This window comes from Eriocheir sinensis, chromosome 50 (genome assembly GCF_024679095.1).
Source record: "Eriocheir sinensis breed Jianghai 21 chromosome 50, ASM2467909v1, whole genome shotgun sequence".
Taxonomy (NCBI): domain Eukaryota; kingdom Metazoa; phylum Arthropoda; class Malacostraca; order Decapoda; family Varunidae; genus Eriocheir; species Eriocheir sinensis.
The window spans coordinates 7621493-7637901 of NC_066558.1; the positions used below are offsets into that span (position 1 = coordinate 7621493).

The 16409-nt window shown below is 45.2% G+C and overlaps 1 protein-coding gene across 1 annotated transcript in view; it reads right to left on the bottom strand.

Moving 5' to 3' along the window:
* LOC126982372 (uncharacterized) overlaps positions 1 to 16409 on the bottom strand; it is a 260842-nt gene that overhangs the window by 29956 nt on the left and 214477 nt on the right. The window contains exons 6-7 of the mRNA XM_050834383.1: positions 4141 to 4268; positions 84 to 252 (exon numbers count right to left, since the gene is read on the bottom strand). Coding sequence (XP_050690340.1) covers positions 84 to 252; positions 4141 to 4268 — 297 coding nt within the window. The remainder of the gene's footprint in view (positions 1 to 83; positions 253 to 4140; positions 4269 to 16409) is intronic.

Sequence of the window (16409 nt, forward strand, 5' to 3'; positions counted from 1 at the left end):
CACACACACACACACACACACACACACACACACACACACACACACAAATACACAAACGAACACCTCTTCTTTGCCTAATGAACCTTTGAGAATGTGTATCCTGACGGAGGCGGTGGTGGAGACGGAGGGCACGCAGGAGTAGGTGCCCGTGGCTGCGTCGTGGGCATCGTGGATCAGCAGAGTAGTCTTCGTCACAGCGCCTCGGTCGGTAATAACGCTGACCCGACTATCACGGTTGTCGTAGTTGATGACCTGAAAAAAATATCACCACTATAATTATGTAGATCCATGAAACTGAATCAAGGAAAAAAAATTATATAGGCTCTCAATGAGCAGAGATGGAAATGAAAAAAGAGAGTAAGTAAAGAATGCAGAGTAAAGAAAAGAATAAAAAAAGCGACATAAATAATGCCTTATGAGTTAACGGGTGGTTGTTGTCTTTTGCTTTAAACTTAATAATGTCCACAAGAGAAACAATTTCATCTGGAAGAACATTATACATATGAATAAAACTTGGGATAAACGAACGGGAAAATTCGTTAGTTCCAAAAATGACTGTTGAAGAGAACGGGAATGGCAGGTTCAGAGAATATGCTGCCGTTAACGCGTCGGCAACGGTGCTGTTCATTATTAACAATCTTGGAAAAAATAAGGGCCAATCACAAACCATTCGACACTCGCAAAGTTTCATGTTTAAGTTGGGTAGTAGTAACTTTATCAAGTTCAAAATACGATATAAAAGTGTGAAATGAGATGGGGATGCCAAAATCTAAGCTGTATTACTAAAAAATTACAAAATGAAGAAAAGACAGCTTAAAACATTACTATCATCATTAGAAACAGATCTGTAATTCCAAAACATCAATATGAAGGTCGTCATTATTTGCAGGCATCTGGGCAAGCACTCCGTGATGATGTCTGAGGACTGGCTAACCGCAGAGGCGCAATCAGACAGGAAAAGAGAATGATTACGTAAATATATTGTGCTCATCATCAAAGATGCGATGTATACTGTTAATGCTTTCCCATCAGATAGAGCTGATTTTTCTACTATTTTGATTTAGGAAGCGTATTGGGATTTTTTTTTCTTTTACAGAAACGAAAGCAGCTCAAAAGTAACAAAAAGAAAGTGTAGAAAAAGCCCGCCAAGAGCCGCTCCTATAAAAGAGAAAAGTAAAGAGTAGCCAAAAGAGAAGCCAATTTCGGGGGGAGAGGTGTCTTGATACTCTTCTCTTGAAATAGTTCAAGTCATAGGCAGGAGGAAATACAGACGAAGGAAGACTGTTCCAAAGTTTACCAGTGTAAGGGATGAAAGAATGGAGATGTTGGTTAACACTTGCACAAGGGATATGGACAGTATAGGGATGAGCTTGAGTAGGAAGTCGAGTGCAGCGGGGCCGCGGGAGGGGGGGGAGGCATGCAGTTAGCAAGTTCAGAAGAGCAGTCAGCATAAAGATATCGACAGAAGGTAGAGAGGCAACATGGCGGCTGAATCTAAGAGGTAGAACATTGTCATAAGAGGAAGGGAGCTGATGGGACGAAGAGCCGTAGACTCCCCTCTGTCCAAGAGAGCTGTAGGTGTTGAGCCCCCACACGCGTGAGATGCATACTCCATACGAGGGCGGAGAAGGCAATTGTATACGGAAAGAATCTGAGGGGGAAAAGAACTGGCGCCTAACCCGAGGGAAGCTTTAGTAAGAAGAGAGGGGGGAGGTTTCAGTTGAAGATGATTTAAATAGGACTAGGACTGGAGAAGTTTATTAGAAGAGGGTGAAAAGCTGAGTTGATGAAAACTGATAGTAGGGGGAGTTTGAATTGTGTCGAGGTGATATAGATGGATTTTGAGGCGTTGAAGGACACCATGTTCCTTCCCTTCTTCTTCTGCATCCTAAAATGATAAAGAGATATCAGGATCTGCGTTTGTGGTCTTCTAGTTGATAGTTTGGAGTCTTTTTTAGTGATTTGGTGTAGAAGTTTGAAATGAAGAGTGTCAGAGGCGGAGTGATGACGCAGTTGTGGATTGAAATTGTTGTGGAACAAAGAGAATGGGCTATAGACAGAAGGACAGAGCCAGGGGGACACCACCATTGATAGGAAAGGAGAAGAACAGTGACAGTGAGAGGCGGTTGAGAGGAGTCGACAGTGACTGAGCGTACAGGACGCGAGTTCAATTCGTCAGGACGCCGCCAGTTCAATTTTTTTCCCCCTTCCACGAGTGGAAGATGGCGCTACTATAAACACTCGCCTGCGCCAGAACGGGCTGAGCCGACCATCAGGCCCCACCGGGAAGAAGCCTACCGGCTAATAGGCAAACATTTGTGCCAGACTCTGGCGAAAGCTTTCGAGGTGTCTATGGCAGCAGAAAAAGTATCACCGAAACGGCTAAGAGAGGATGACCAAGAGTCAGTTAAGAAAGCAAGAAGATCACCAGTAGAATGCCTCTTGCGGAACCTGTACTGGCGATCAGAAAGAAGGTCAGAAGTGGCTAGATGCTTATAGATCTTTCGGTTAAGGATTGATTCAAAAGCTTTATAAAGACAGGAAAGCAAAACTATTGGACGGTAGTTTGAGGGATTGGAACGGTCACCCTTCTTAGGCACAGACTGCATGTAGGCGTACTTCGAGTAGGAAGGTAAGGTGAATGTTGAAAGGCAGAGACGAAACAGTTTGACCAGGCAGGGTGTCAGCACGGAAGCACAGTTTTTAGGGACAAGAGGAGGCACTCCATCAGGTCCATAAGCCTTCTGAGTATTGAGGCCAGAGAGGGCACGGAAAACATCATTCTTAAGACTCTTAATAATAGCCATAGTGGAGTCAGAGGGGAGATGAGTAGGAGGAATATGTCCTGAATCGTCCAGAGTGGAGTTTTTACAGAAAGTCTGAGCGAAGATTTCAGCTTTAGGGACATGTGACGGCGGTGCTGCCGTCAGGATTTAAGGAGAGGAGGGAAATATGAAGAAGTAAAATTGGAGAAGATATTTTTGGCTAGATGCCAGAAGTCTCTGGAATAATTAATGAAAGCAAGGTTGCGGCAGTTTCTATTGATGAAAGACTTTTTGGTTAGTCGGAGAATAGATTTGGCACCATTCCGGGCGGCATCGATAGTGACTGTGATTGTAATTGCTCACTCATCGTAATTTTGTGTCGAGTGCAAAATTGGCTACAAAAATATCTCTACGCAATTGTAGCTTATAGACCATTGTTCTTACCAAAAAGTTAAAACCTTAGTTGTGCATAACTATTCTATAGCTATGCGAATTGCACAGTGCAAGTAATTCACGCTACTTTGTTGTCAAATGCAGATATGCAAATGCTGTTCTGCTATAGTGCTATTTTAAAGTTGTATTTATATTGTTGCAAATCAGTGTGTGTGTGTGTGTGTGTGTGTGTGTGTGTGTGTGTGTGTGTGTAATTCACCTCTTGGTCTGCTGCGGGTCTCTCTCGAGACAGCCAGCCGTTCCCCTACGGAAGAGCACAGAGCTCGTAGCACCGATCTTTGGGTAGGACTGAGACCACTCACACACAACACACCGCGACAACGAGGTCACAACTCCTTGCCTGACGTCACGTACCTACTCACTGCTAGGTGAACAGGGGCTACACGTGAAAGAAGATAAACCCAACTTATCTTCACCCGGCCGGGGAATCGAACCCCGGTCCTTCTGGTTGTGACCAGACGCTCTACCCCTGAGCTACCGGGCCGTGTGTGTGTGTGTGTGTGTGTGTGTGTGTGTGTGTGTGTGTGTGTGTGTGTGTGTGTGTGTGTGTGTGTGTGTGTGTGTGCATCCCCAGGTCTTCGCGACCCACCGGTTGAGGACCCTTGATCTAGATACACCAACTGTACCCTAATTGATTGATTGTATTTTTTGCGGTGACAAATTTAAAACTCTCCTAAATTCTTTTTCATTTATTTGCTTATACATCATCATCCTATTTATTTGCACCCTATATTTGAACACATATTAGTCTGCTCCTTCCTACCTTTACTCCGTTTTCCCAATCCTTCTCTCACTTTGTTACTGTCCTCCAGTAATATTTCATGTTCTCACCAAACTACGTCTTTCTGACCTACACTCTGTAGACAAACCTCCCCATTATAGATACTTTTTATTGTACTGCCCTCATTCCTCCTTTCCTTACCTTGTTATTGTGGTACCAGAAGATCTCGGTTGGGGACTCAGGATTGAAGTTTATGATGCAGGTAAGGTTGATGGTGGAACTCCTGTCTACGTAGCGCTCATGTGATCCTAGAATCTTGGCCGAAGGAACTGGGGACAGAAAAGAACAAAAATAAGTCAGGCTTGTTTTATTGACTGCATAAGTTGACCTGGCGTTTACTTACTGGGTTTTATCCACAGTATATAGAAAAGTCACCATAGAATTATCCACAGGCCTCCATGGTGCAGTGGTTACCTTGGTTACGAAAACGCGGACCCAGCTTCGTATCGCGGCTCAGGTACTCGACGCGCATCCCACCCTCGTGTTTATCGTTCCTTTGGGTCCAGTCGATAAATGGATGCTTTAGAAAATACGAATGAGGTAACTTTTGGAAATGCAGCAGTCACACCTGCTCTGGGTCCCACGATATCATGATTTTACCCATCAGAGGATCAGGTGCTAAGGAGAATGATCACCGTTGCCATGGGTGAGACGTGTGCTCAAAATTTACTTTACCTTTATATCGACAATGGTGTTGTAAAGTTAGAGTTTAATGGCTTAATAACGTAGAACGCGAACGCATCAAATCCTATAGTCTTCGGGTATAGGAGACATTCTCACTGAGTGTATAAGACATTGCCTTAAAAGTAAATAAAGACGAGGTTTTCTCCGTGGACAGGCTTCAGAGTTGCTTCCTTTCACTAGCGCAGAACAGCAAGGATCACTGCTCAGACCCGTTCTTCGTTCTTTTAAACATGAATCAGCAACTTAGGAACCGGACATAAATGCGCAATAATGTAGCTTAAGGGATGACACCGAAATTAGGGAATCTATGTCCGTCACAAAGCAGCCATCTGCTGTTCGGACTGCACTCACCTGAGAGGGATTCCGTATTTCCAGCTAGCCTGACATCGAGACTTTTCAATATTTTCCAGCGTCTCAGCCGAGGCAGATTCATTCCAAAACCTCGGGCACTCTCCAATGCCCTCCATTCCAGCTTGGAGAGTTTTATGGTTTATGGTATCCAGCAGGGGGACGCGGTGACCGAGTGGTCAGCGTGCTGCCGTTGTGAGCCTGTGGACCTAGGTTCGAGTTCCATTGAGACACGCTGAATTTTCAAGCCATCGCTGAGTGGCGGAAGATTACCCACATGCTGTCCAGATCTCCAATCAACCCTAATTTCAGCGACTATGGTCAAGAGGAGCACCGGGGTAGCACGGGCCAAGCAAGAGTAATATATCACGGCAGTCTCTATGAATATAAGTCGTCTGCGCCATTAACGGGCTTGGGTCGTCGAAGAGACCCCTCAAGAAAGCCATCCGGGGCTATAGGCAGCACCTAAAAAAGAAGTTTTACGGGGTTACTATTGTGGGCCGAGCACACTGAACCGATTTGAGACTGTCACTGCATACTCCTGAGCACATGCTTGGTCTTTCAGCCTCTCGAGATGGAACACATTATTGTTACATCTCGAGATTCTTCCTGACCTGACCTGAGTGTTGAGCTTAAGTGTTGCAACAACACGCCGATGATCAGTTGGAAAGAACTTAGCACTCTTCAATTCTGAAAAATCCTGCAACGAGTAGTACTTAGAAGGATGTGGTCAATCTCCTTAGCTACCACTTCGGCATTGCTATACCAAGTGCAGGGGTGCAGCTCTGGTCTCTGGTACCAAGAACCTGCAATTCACAGCCTCCTGGATTTTTTAAAATTCAGGAGAGAGCTGTTGATGTTTCCCCATTGTGTGCTTCAGCCTTACGCATTATTCGCTCCTCAACCGGAGTAACCTCAACCACAAATTGCTGCATTTGGCATGAGATGGCTACAGCTACTCCCTCAATACGGGCTCTATTGCTCATGGTGGATCAGTAGAAGGTGTATCCCCTACTACGGTAGGTCTCCTCCTCTAAGAGAGTTACACTATGTCCACTCAGCCTTCTGAGCTTGTCTGATAGGTAGGGCAGTCGGTGATCATCCAAGAGGCTCAAGATGTCCCAGGAGTCCACAGGTAGAGCCCTCCGAAAGATAACCCCGGGCCTGGTTCTGCGGGTGGGCGACGCTGCTGCACCTCCCTGGCCACCCCGAAAACATACACATGTTGCCCTTCCTCCTTCGAACCACTGGGGTGTCATAGACTTTGTCCTGCACACGTCACTGATGGCAGGCTCGCCCGATCCGAACGCATCGAGAAAGTCCGCCGCACGGTAGGGCCCCCAGCAAAACCGTTTTGGGCTCGAGGTTCACCCCAACTACTGCTTGATATGTTTTTGGTGTTAATGTTTTTTTTTTGGTGGAGGGCTTATCACCCCCTCCCTCGGACCAACTTAGATCAGGGTCTGTTCTGACTGTTCACCAGAGGGCAGGGACACAGGACCCCTAAGAGGATAACTGCCCTGGTTACCCAAAGAAAGAAGCATGAACAGGAAGGAGAGAAAAAAAAAGACAGCTCGGGGAAGCTGAGGACGCTGCATTCCGCATCCAGATAGACTTGCCCTTATAAATGTGAGGTGCATACCCCATACGAAGGCGGACATGCCCTTTGTAAATGGATATAATCAGTAAAGGTAAAAAAAAAAAAAAAAAAAAAAAAAAAAACTGGTGGGAGACGATACAGACCGCCTAACTTCGAAGAGGCTGATTTAGTAAGAGAGAAGTGAGGTTTTCAGTTATAATTTTGAGTTAAGGATAGACCGGGGATGTTGAATGTGGAGGATAGGGAGAGCTTAGTGTTACTGAAGAAGAGGGGCTAGGTGTTTGGAAGATTGTGTCGACGTGACAGGTGGAGGAATTGAGTTTTTTAAGTATTGAAGAACACAAAGGTCCTGCTTTTTTTTTTTTTTTTTTTTTTTACGTCTGCACCTATAGCGCCGGTAGACTGCTTGAGGGGCCTGAATGGTGTTTGGCCCCAGCCCGTATTGGCGCAGGCAGGTGTTTATAGTGGCGCCATCTGCTGGTGATAAAAAGATTGCAAAGTCTGAGATTAAGCGTTTGTAGCCTCCAGCTTAGAGTTTTGTAATTCCTGTTGGGAGGGTCTTCTGTCAAAAGATTTTGAGTAATGCAAAGTAGAGTCATCGGCGTAAGAGTAGAAAGGACAGTTTGTTTTGGAAAGATCATAAATGAACAACATAAATAGAGAGGTAGATAGAATTGAACCCTGCGGGACACCACTGTTGATAGTTTCAGGAGAAGAACAGTGACCGTCTACCACACCAGAGATAGATCTGCCGGAAAGGAAGCTGGATATAAAAACCAAGAAGGAGGGTAATTCAGTACTGTCAAAATCTTTCGAGATTTCTGAGGCAACAGCAAAAGTTTCACCGAAACGGCTAGGATAGGATGATCAGGAGTCTGTTAGGAAGGCAAGAATGTCACTAGTAGAACGCCCCTTGCGGAAATCATAATGGCAATCAGAGAGAAGGTAAGAAGTTGATAGGTGATTAGGAACTCTCCTGTTAAAGATTATCTCAAAAGCTTTAGAAACACAAAAGAGTAAAGCTATAGGACTGTAGTCTGAATGACCAGACCGATCATCCTTCTTAGGCACAGGCTGTACGTAGGCATACTTCCAGCAGGAGGGAAAGGTAGATGTTGAGAAGCAGAGACGAAAGAGTTTGACCAGGCAGGGTGTCAGCACGGAAGCACAGTTTTTTAGGACAGTAAGAGGCACTCCATCAGGTCCATCCGCGTTCTGAATTAAGAACTTTAATAACAGGCATAGTGGAGTCAGATGAGAGATGAGTAGGAGGAATATGCCGTGAATTATCGAGTGTAATTTTTTTTTTAGAAAGTTTAGAAAGTCTGAGCGGAGTTCAGCTTTAGATAAATGGGACATCAGTATTGACATCAAGAATAAGAAATGGGAAGGATAAACTAACTAATGGATAATAATCGATGACACATTTCGAGAGAAATTATGTCAGAAAACGTAAGTGTAAACAAGTAAATTCAAACTGCATCAAATTTTTCTTCACCAACGTTGAAGCGCGAGACTGAAATAAGCTCCCACCTTCAGTGGTCTAGTTCAACACGAATCAATCATTTAAAAACAAGCTCGACCGTCACTTCCTTCAAATTAGTATTTACTAATGTTGAAATGCAGAATCTTGGTGCCTGTTGATTTAAAATAATTTCAGTTAGGTTTAATTAATGACAGACCACCTAGTCTGGACCATAGGGTCTGTGTGGTCTGAATATTTATGTAAATCTATGTATGTAAATCTCTCTCTCTCTCTCTCTCTCTCTCTCTCTCTCTCTCTCTCTCTCTCTCTCTCTCTCTCTCTCTCTCTCTGAGTGTCTGTCAGTCTGATTGTCTCAGCTCAGTCTTCTTTATCTTCCTTCCTTTACTATGTAAATCCCCCTTTCATTTTTTTTCAGTTTGTCTTTGCAATCCTTTTCAGTCATTCTTGACCTCTTATTATATTCTCCTTCACTCACATATCTCTTGCCATTTCAATCTTCCTGCCGTTCATCCACCTGCTACCTGTGTCCTTGTTTCTTGTCTTTCACCGTAAAATATTCGTCCATCTGTTCCCAGGTAATCGTGCGGCAGCTCGTGTTCCTCCCTTTCAGACGGGCGCGAAGGAGGTAACATTATATATTGCTCCAGAGGATCAGCCATCTCTGTTGCTTTCCTTAATGTATATCACATTTTTATGTCATGGTATTATCCTTCTATCAACTCGGTAAAATTCCACTTTTGTTTCTTGCCTTGTCTCCTTGTGTCTTCCAGCGTCGACCTGTGGTGCTCATGTGGTGCACTGTGGTGTGTGTGCCTTCCTGTCTGCCTGTCAGTGTGCGTGTTTGTGTGTTTGTGTTTCTGCGTGTGTGCGTGCGTGAGTGTATATGTGCTTGTGTTTATTTATTTATGTATTTATTTTTTTGTGTGTGTCTGTGTGTGCGTGTGTGGGGGTGGGGGGGGGGGGGGGATATGTCGGTCTCTGTCTGATATAATTTTCAATCTCCGTTTTTTGTTATTTTATTTTTTACCGCAACGGAAGCATCTTAGAGGCAATAACAAATAAAAGAAGAAAATCCCGCTACGATATGTTAAGGAAAATAAATCCTGTAAAAGATCTGCGTGACGAAGAATGAGGGTCAATTTCGGCTGGTCTTGATACGCCTCTAGTAAAGTGGCTAACGTCAAAAGGAGAAGCTCTAGACAAAGAAAGGCTATTCTAGAGTTTAATTAACAGCGAAAATCATGAAAATATAAAGATACTGGTTAATCTTGTTTAATGGGTTAGAATAGTGACAGGCTGATCTGGAACAAAGTCGTTTGCAGCGGGACGGGGAGAGTGAGGGAGGCATGCAGTTAGCAAGTTCAAAAGAGGAGTCAGCATGAAAATGTCGACAGAAGATAAAATACGAGACAGGATTGCGGATGAACTGAAGAGGTAGAAGACTGTCAATAAGAGGAAGGGAACTGATTAAAAGAAAAGCTTTTCACGTTACTGTCCAAAAGGGTACTGTGTGTGGAACCCCCCCTCCCCATATATATATATATATATATATATATATATATATATATATATATATATATATATATATATATATATATATATATATATGCATATATATATATATATATATATATATATATATATATATATATATATATATATATATATATATATATATATATATATATATATATATATATATATATATATATATATCATCTTGTAGGGGGAAAACTGGGAGACGATACATCATACCTAACCTCAAAGAAGATGACTTAGCATGAAATGATATACGAAGTTTGCAGTTGAGACTGAGTTATTTATGGATTCTGTGTGTATAGTGTAGAAGAAAGGGGCAGCTAAGTGTCAAGTTTTCAGGAGGAGAAATTGAGTATTATAGGAATTGAAGGGCACTCTGTTCATTCTGCCCATTCAGAAATGATTGCATCGAGAGAAGTTAAACCTTCTCAGTGTGCGGGCGCGGCGTCCAGGAGGATACAGGTTCGCGTCCCGCCCGCCGCTACAAAACAAGCTGGTAGTTTTTCAGTCATCGCCGAGTGGCCTAAAACTACCTGTATGCTGTCCTGAAGACCATCTTTAAACCCGGACTCTAGATTTTTTTTCTAAATGAGGATCAAAGACAAGTCATTGGGGGCAGCAAGAGCCAAGCGAGATGGCGCCACTATAAACATTTGTCTGCACCATAACGGACCACCAGGCCTCACCAAAAAAGCCTACCGGCGCCATAGGCGAAACGTAAAAAAGAAAAGCTGGGGGATCCCTCAGACCCCTTACCATTCCCAAGTACCTCATTGAGTGATCAATTGCCTTACCCAATCCACGAGTTGTGTGGGCGTACCCTTTGCTGCCTTTACTCGAGATTATATCTTACTGAAACAACCCGGTGAGCAGAGTCAGCTTCTGGGTAGTGAGCCACATGCCCGTATAGCTGGAGTTGGCATTCATGGACTACGTAGGTAACACACATAGATCCAATCTCGCGAAGTAATCGCCGATTTGACACAGTCATTCCACCTATATCATTTCAACCATATCCTACAATTTTGGGTAGACACTTATTACCAAAGACATCAATCCGCCTCAAGTCATTATTCAGTGTTCAAGTCTCACAGCCACAGAGAAAGACAGGGACCGTAAGCGTCCTTCTGAACAGGTATCGACAACGCACAGTATGCAGAGGTAGTCCATAATACCGTGGGCCGAGCCGATTCGTTGTTAGATTTCTTAACGAGTTCCGCCATTGTTCTCCATAATGCTACCAATGTATGAGCAATTTTCCAAGATATCGTCGTCCTTGCAACACGCTAGAACAAATGGTACTGTTTTATCTAGTAAGCCTCCAAATACCTGTACCTTGGTCCTGGTCCAGGAGACCTGCAGCATAAAGAGGTTCACTTCCTCGTGCAGTGTCTCGACGGCCATCACAAAAACCACCAGCGACTCGCAAGGGCTACTGTGTCGTCAGCACCAACAAAGTCATTCATATTAGTATTGCCAACAGATGTCCACAATTATCCTGATCCCAACTCTGCCTAATACCAAGTGCATGCAAGTGGTGAAAAATTAGGTAGCAGGAGATCCCAGAATTTTCGCGATACACTAAATCGAATGCCTTCTTGATATCGACAAAGATTGGAAACAACCCTTGTCGAAAGTCGCGTCGTCGATCCATCAGTATGGTCAGTTGTCCCCTTACGTGAACCCGGACCACTCAGGTCTTTGCAGCCTTAACAGATGGTTGCAAACTCGCACGAGCAATAGGTGGGTAAGTACCTTACCTGGTACAAGGAACATGGTACTGCCGCGGTAGTTGTTCAAGCCCCGACGATTCCCTTTCCCTTTCCAGATAATGGCGACCAAACCATCTTCCTTGCACGAGGAATAGTATTGGATTATCATATGGTAGTAAAGACCATATGTAACCCATGTAGAAATGCCTTACTTCCATGTTTAAACAATAACACATTTTACCCCCGTCAAACTTCCCACAGCCTTTCTGACCCCATCGAGAGGGGGAGGGGGGCCTTTCGTCAATGGGTAGATCAGCATCCACCATTTGGAACCCAGCAGATGTGGTTTGCCAGCTCGGAGGGTTCCTTATGTACGACTCATTAATTGAAGAACTCAGCCCAACGCCCTCTGCCCACCTATGTTTGACAGGCAACAACCATTTGCTTTTCAGAGAGCGCTTAACTGAGAGGGAAGTTCGGAGCAGAGCTTCTTTCGGGCTTGGAGGGCAGATCGGAAGTTATTTGGATTGATATGGCTCTTGACACCCTCAGCGAGACTCGTTTTTAGGCTACTGAGAATAATCACTATTTTGTTTTCTCGTATACTATCCCTATACTAAATTTCAATCCAAAGTCTACATATACGTATTTGCTATCGTGCCCACGACCTTGATTCTGCAGAACTTTCTACCATCTGGTTTAGACTTAACTGCCATTCTATTGCTAAATACGTCTGTGCTGTTTATCTCTGTCTAACCCTACCAACAATGTAAAATTCTTTGACTATTTAAATTCCAAAGTGGTGCATTTACTGACTCACTCTCCATTTGCTGAAATCTCCACTTTATGAAATTTCAGTGTTCAGTATCAGGTATGGCTTTCATCCTCTTTCACTGACAAGCCTGAAGAATGAAGCTAGCTGATCTGGAGCAGATGGTCTAGCACCCTACATGTATCCCTGATCGCCTTGGAGACACGCGCAACATTCTAGACCTCTTCCTAACGTCGTATCTCTTTCAGCATATTTTGTCAAACTTTTATCTCTTTTAGGCTTCTCCAATCACAACCTTATTTTCCACATTTTGTTCTATCGCTCCTGTACAGCCCCGGGAACCACCGAAGAGGTAGTGCTTCTGGCATTACTCTTCAGCTCGGTGGGACGGCCAGAGAATTCACTATTCCGATTTTCCGTGGAATGATTACTGCTTCCAGGACAGAGACCCCTCTGTGTGTGCCAAGCGCATTACGGAAGCAATTGTCTCTAGAATGAAATCACACATTCCACGTACTCCTCATGCTAGAAAGCCCTGGTCAGTCACGTTTGTTCTAGTGCAAGCAAATATAGAGGATCATCTTACAAAAATGTACCTGAGCCTCCGAACTCCTGCTAATCATGACCTTTACATTTCTGTCCGTGACTCTTCGACTCATTAAAACTTTTTCATCAATAAACAATGCTAAAACCTTGCTTTCTCTCATTCTTCCAGAGCCTTCCCTCCCTTGGGTAGGGGCAGGTCTCTCTGAGTGTCCTAACCTCCCCAAGCTGTCTTTTTTCCTTTTCTCTCCTTCTCGTTCATGCTTCTCTCTTTGGGTAACCATGAGATTTATCCTCCCAGGGGTCCTGCGTTCCTGCCCTATGGGGAGCAGTCAGTCTAGATCCTAAACTAGGTTGGCTCGGGGTTAGGGGTTTGCACCCCCTCCCCCAACAAAAATTCCTAAACAAAAACAAAACAAAAAGTAAGAGTCGGGGTAGTGGCGTAAGCTTCGACCCCGATCCGATTATGCGCGCCAGGCTTCCCCGATGCATCCGCATCCGGGAGTTTGCCCTCCATGACGGGTGCAGAACAAAGACTACGGGACCCCTGAAACTCAAAGGAGGAAGGGCCCTATGGCCCCTCTTTTTTGTTTTAGGGGTGGTCGGGGTGGTACAGAAGCGGCGCCCTCCCGCAGAACCAGGCCCGGGGTTATCTTTCGGAGGGGTCTGCGTGTGGGCTCCTGGAACATCCGGAGTTTCTCGGAGGATCACCGACTGCCCTACCTATCAGATGAGCTCAGAAGGATGAGGGTGGGCATAGTGGGACTCTCTGAGACGAGGAGGCCTGGCAGTGGCGAGACCACTAGGGGGGTACTACTACTTTTTTTTTAACGTTTTTTGGCCTATGGCGCCGGTAGGCTTTCTTGGTGAGCCTGATGGTCGGCCCCAGTCTGCTATGGCGCAGGCAAATGTCTATAGTGGGGCCATGTTGCTTGGCTAATGCTTCCAGACTCTGGACCTAGGTTCGAGTCCCACCGAAACACGCTGATTTTTCAACCCTCGCCAAGTGGCGGAAGATTACCCACATGCTGCCCAGCAGACATCCCCCCGGAGCTCATCTCTGATCCTCTCTTTTAGAGAGAGAATCTAAAGTCATGGTCGATAGGTGCTCTTCAGGACAACATGTGGGTAGTCTTAGGCAACTCGGCGGTGGCTGAAAAATCCGAGCTTGTGGCAGCGGAAGGAACGTGAACCCACGTCCAAGGTGGACGCGGCACCGGCTCGCTAACTTCTCTGCCACCGCCACAGGCATGAGCAATGGTGCCCGTCTTAAGGCGGTAGCTATAGGTGCCTTCAGCTAACTGCAGCCATCTTTAGGTGAGGTTACTCCGGTTGATGAACGTATAATGAGGGTGAGGCTGAAGCACATACTGGGCTTCATGTCTCTTGTTGCAGTCTACGCTCCTACCGAGATGTGTGAACCTGAAGAAAAGGATTTATGCTACGCCAACCTCGACTCCGCATTAGACCAGTGCCCCCTCGGGACACAGTTGTCTTGAACGACTTCAGTGTTATTACTGGCACTGACAAGGTTGGCTATGAGCTATGTGTTGGTCCCCATGGTAGGCGGTGGCTGAGCGGTTAGCGTGCTGGACTCACATTCACGGCGCCATGGACAACGTCGGTTCGAATCGCCACGCAACCACCTGGGATTTTTCAGTCACCGCCGAGTGGCCTAAAACTACCCACATGCTGTCCAGAAGACCAACCATCAACCCGGACTCTAGAAGAAACCGTCCAGTGAATCAAGAATGAGTTCCGGGGACGCCACAAAAAAAAAAAAAAAAAAAAAAAAATGCCTGCGCCACGACGGGCTTGGGCTGACCATCTGGCCCCTGAAGAAAGCCTACCGGCGGTGATGGAAAATAAATAAATAAATATATAAATAAATAAATAAATAAAAAGAATAGTTCTCTCAGACTGAATTTTGCAAGATCCAGGAGGTTGAGAATTGAAGGTTCTTGGTACCAGAGACCAGAGCTGCACAGCTGGACTTGGTATAGCAATGCCGGAGGGTTGCTAAGGAGATTGACCACATCCTCGTAAGTAGTACTCGTTGGAGGATCTTTCAGAACTGCAGGGTTTTCCGGAGTGCTGTGCTCTTTGGAACTGATCATAGGCTTGTTGTTGGAATACTCAAGCTTCATGTCAGGTCAAGGTTTTAGAGATGCAATAATACTGTCTCCCATCTCGAGAGGCTGAAACACCTGGCATGTGATCAGGAGTATGCAGTGATAATCTCAAATTGGTTCAATGTGCAGCACCCTTGAAGACCCTTTAGAACTGTGGGATACCTTCCAACGTAAGACTCTTCGAGCTGTCACGGAGTGCACTGGAGAGCGCCCAAGATATAGGATTGGATTTGCCTCGGCGGGGACGCTAGTTTCGAGGAGAATAGTGTTGCCAGAGTTGCTGGGAACCGAGACCAATATAGGGCTCTGTCGCGTAGGACTAGAGCTCTCCTGAGGAGAGACAGGGAGAGATATGTCAGGGGTTTCGCTGAGGAGGTCGAGGCCATTTAGATGCAAATGACCTACAACCTGCTTACCGAGCCTTGAAGAAGCTCCGCTCCGAGCCTCCCTCTCCCTATTAGCTGCTATTAGCTGCGCGTGGCTCCATAACATTGGCCCTAGTGCCTTTGGTGGATGATGCCCCATTAACCCGGGACACAGGACAAGTACAACAAACGGGTTACCACAGCTGTGTGGTCTGCGCGCCGACTGCCGAGGCCGGGATTCGATCCTAGGCCTGCTGATTCGTATTAGGAACATTACACACTGCACCACGGAGACAATACTCCCTGAAAAGAGTTGACTTTAGCAGTGAAGGGGTGCGAAACGTCACCTAAAAGACTGATATGTTGTTGCTGGGCTTCATGGGTGGGAAGAGAGAGGAAGACAAATACTGTTGGCTCATGTCTGTAATAATAAAATACATGGTATTTCATTTGTGATTCAGGAAGTCCATGACCTGACTCAAATTAAACCGGTATAGTATATCACTGACGTTCTAAGCAGTAGAAATACCAACAGATTACCAACTTGCGATAAGTTAACTCACTCGAAGAGTAGGTGTCTGAATCCGTGTCCTCAGTAGGTGTCAGTGGAAAGTGATAGACCACACAGAAAATTAAAGAGCCCGTGAGGAATGGGTGGCAAGTAGGCGCAATAATCATAAGCAGCGTTTCCAACATTTTTTTATATGCGTCCCATATCACCCATAGGTTTTCTTGAAGGTGAATAGGTGATCGACCCCTAACCAGTTAATGGTGCGGGTAAGAATTTTCATAAGGGCACTGATATCATTTTGGAGTAAGGTCGGAACGGCAGTACAATTCCAATCTCCCTCCCCTCCTGATTGTCTGTCTGTCTATATGTCAGTTTATGTCTGTCTCAGTCTGGTTGTCTTTCTCTTCGTCTCCGTCTCCGCCTCTATCTCTGTCTGTCTCCGTCTCCGTCTCTCTCTTTGTATCTGCTTCCATCTCCGTCTCTCTCTCTCTCTCTCTCTCTCTCTCTCTCTCTCTCTCTCTCTCTCTCTCTCTCTCTCTCTCTCTCTCTCTCTCTCTCTCTCTCTCTCTCTCTCTCTCTCTCTCTCTTTGTCCATCTATTTATCTATCTGTCTATATCTTTCTGTATTTTACTTAATACGAAAGTGACCGATGGAATGAGTGTGTGTATAAAATTGTGATTTTGGTGAGGCGGATGCATTGAGAAAAGACACAAAACG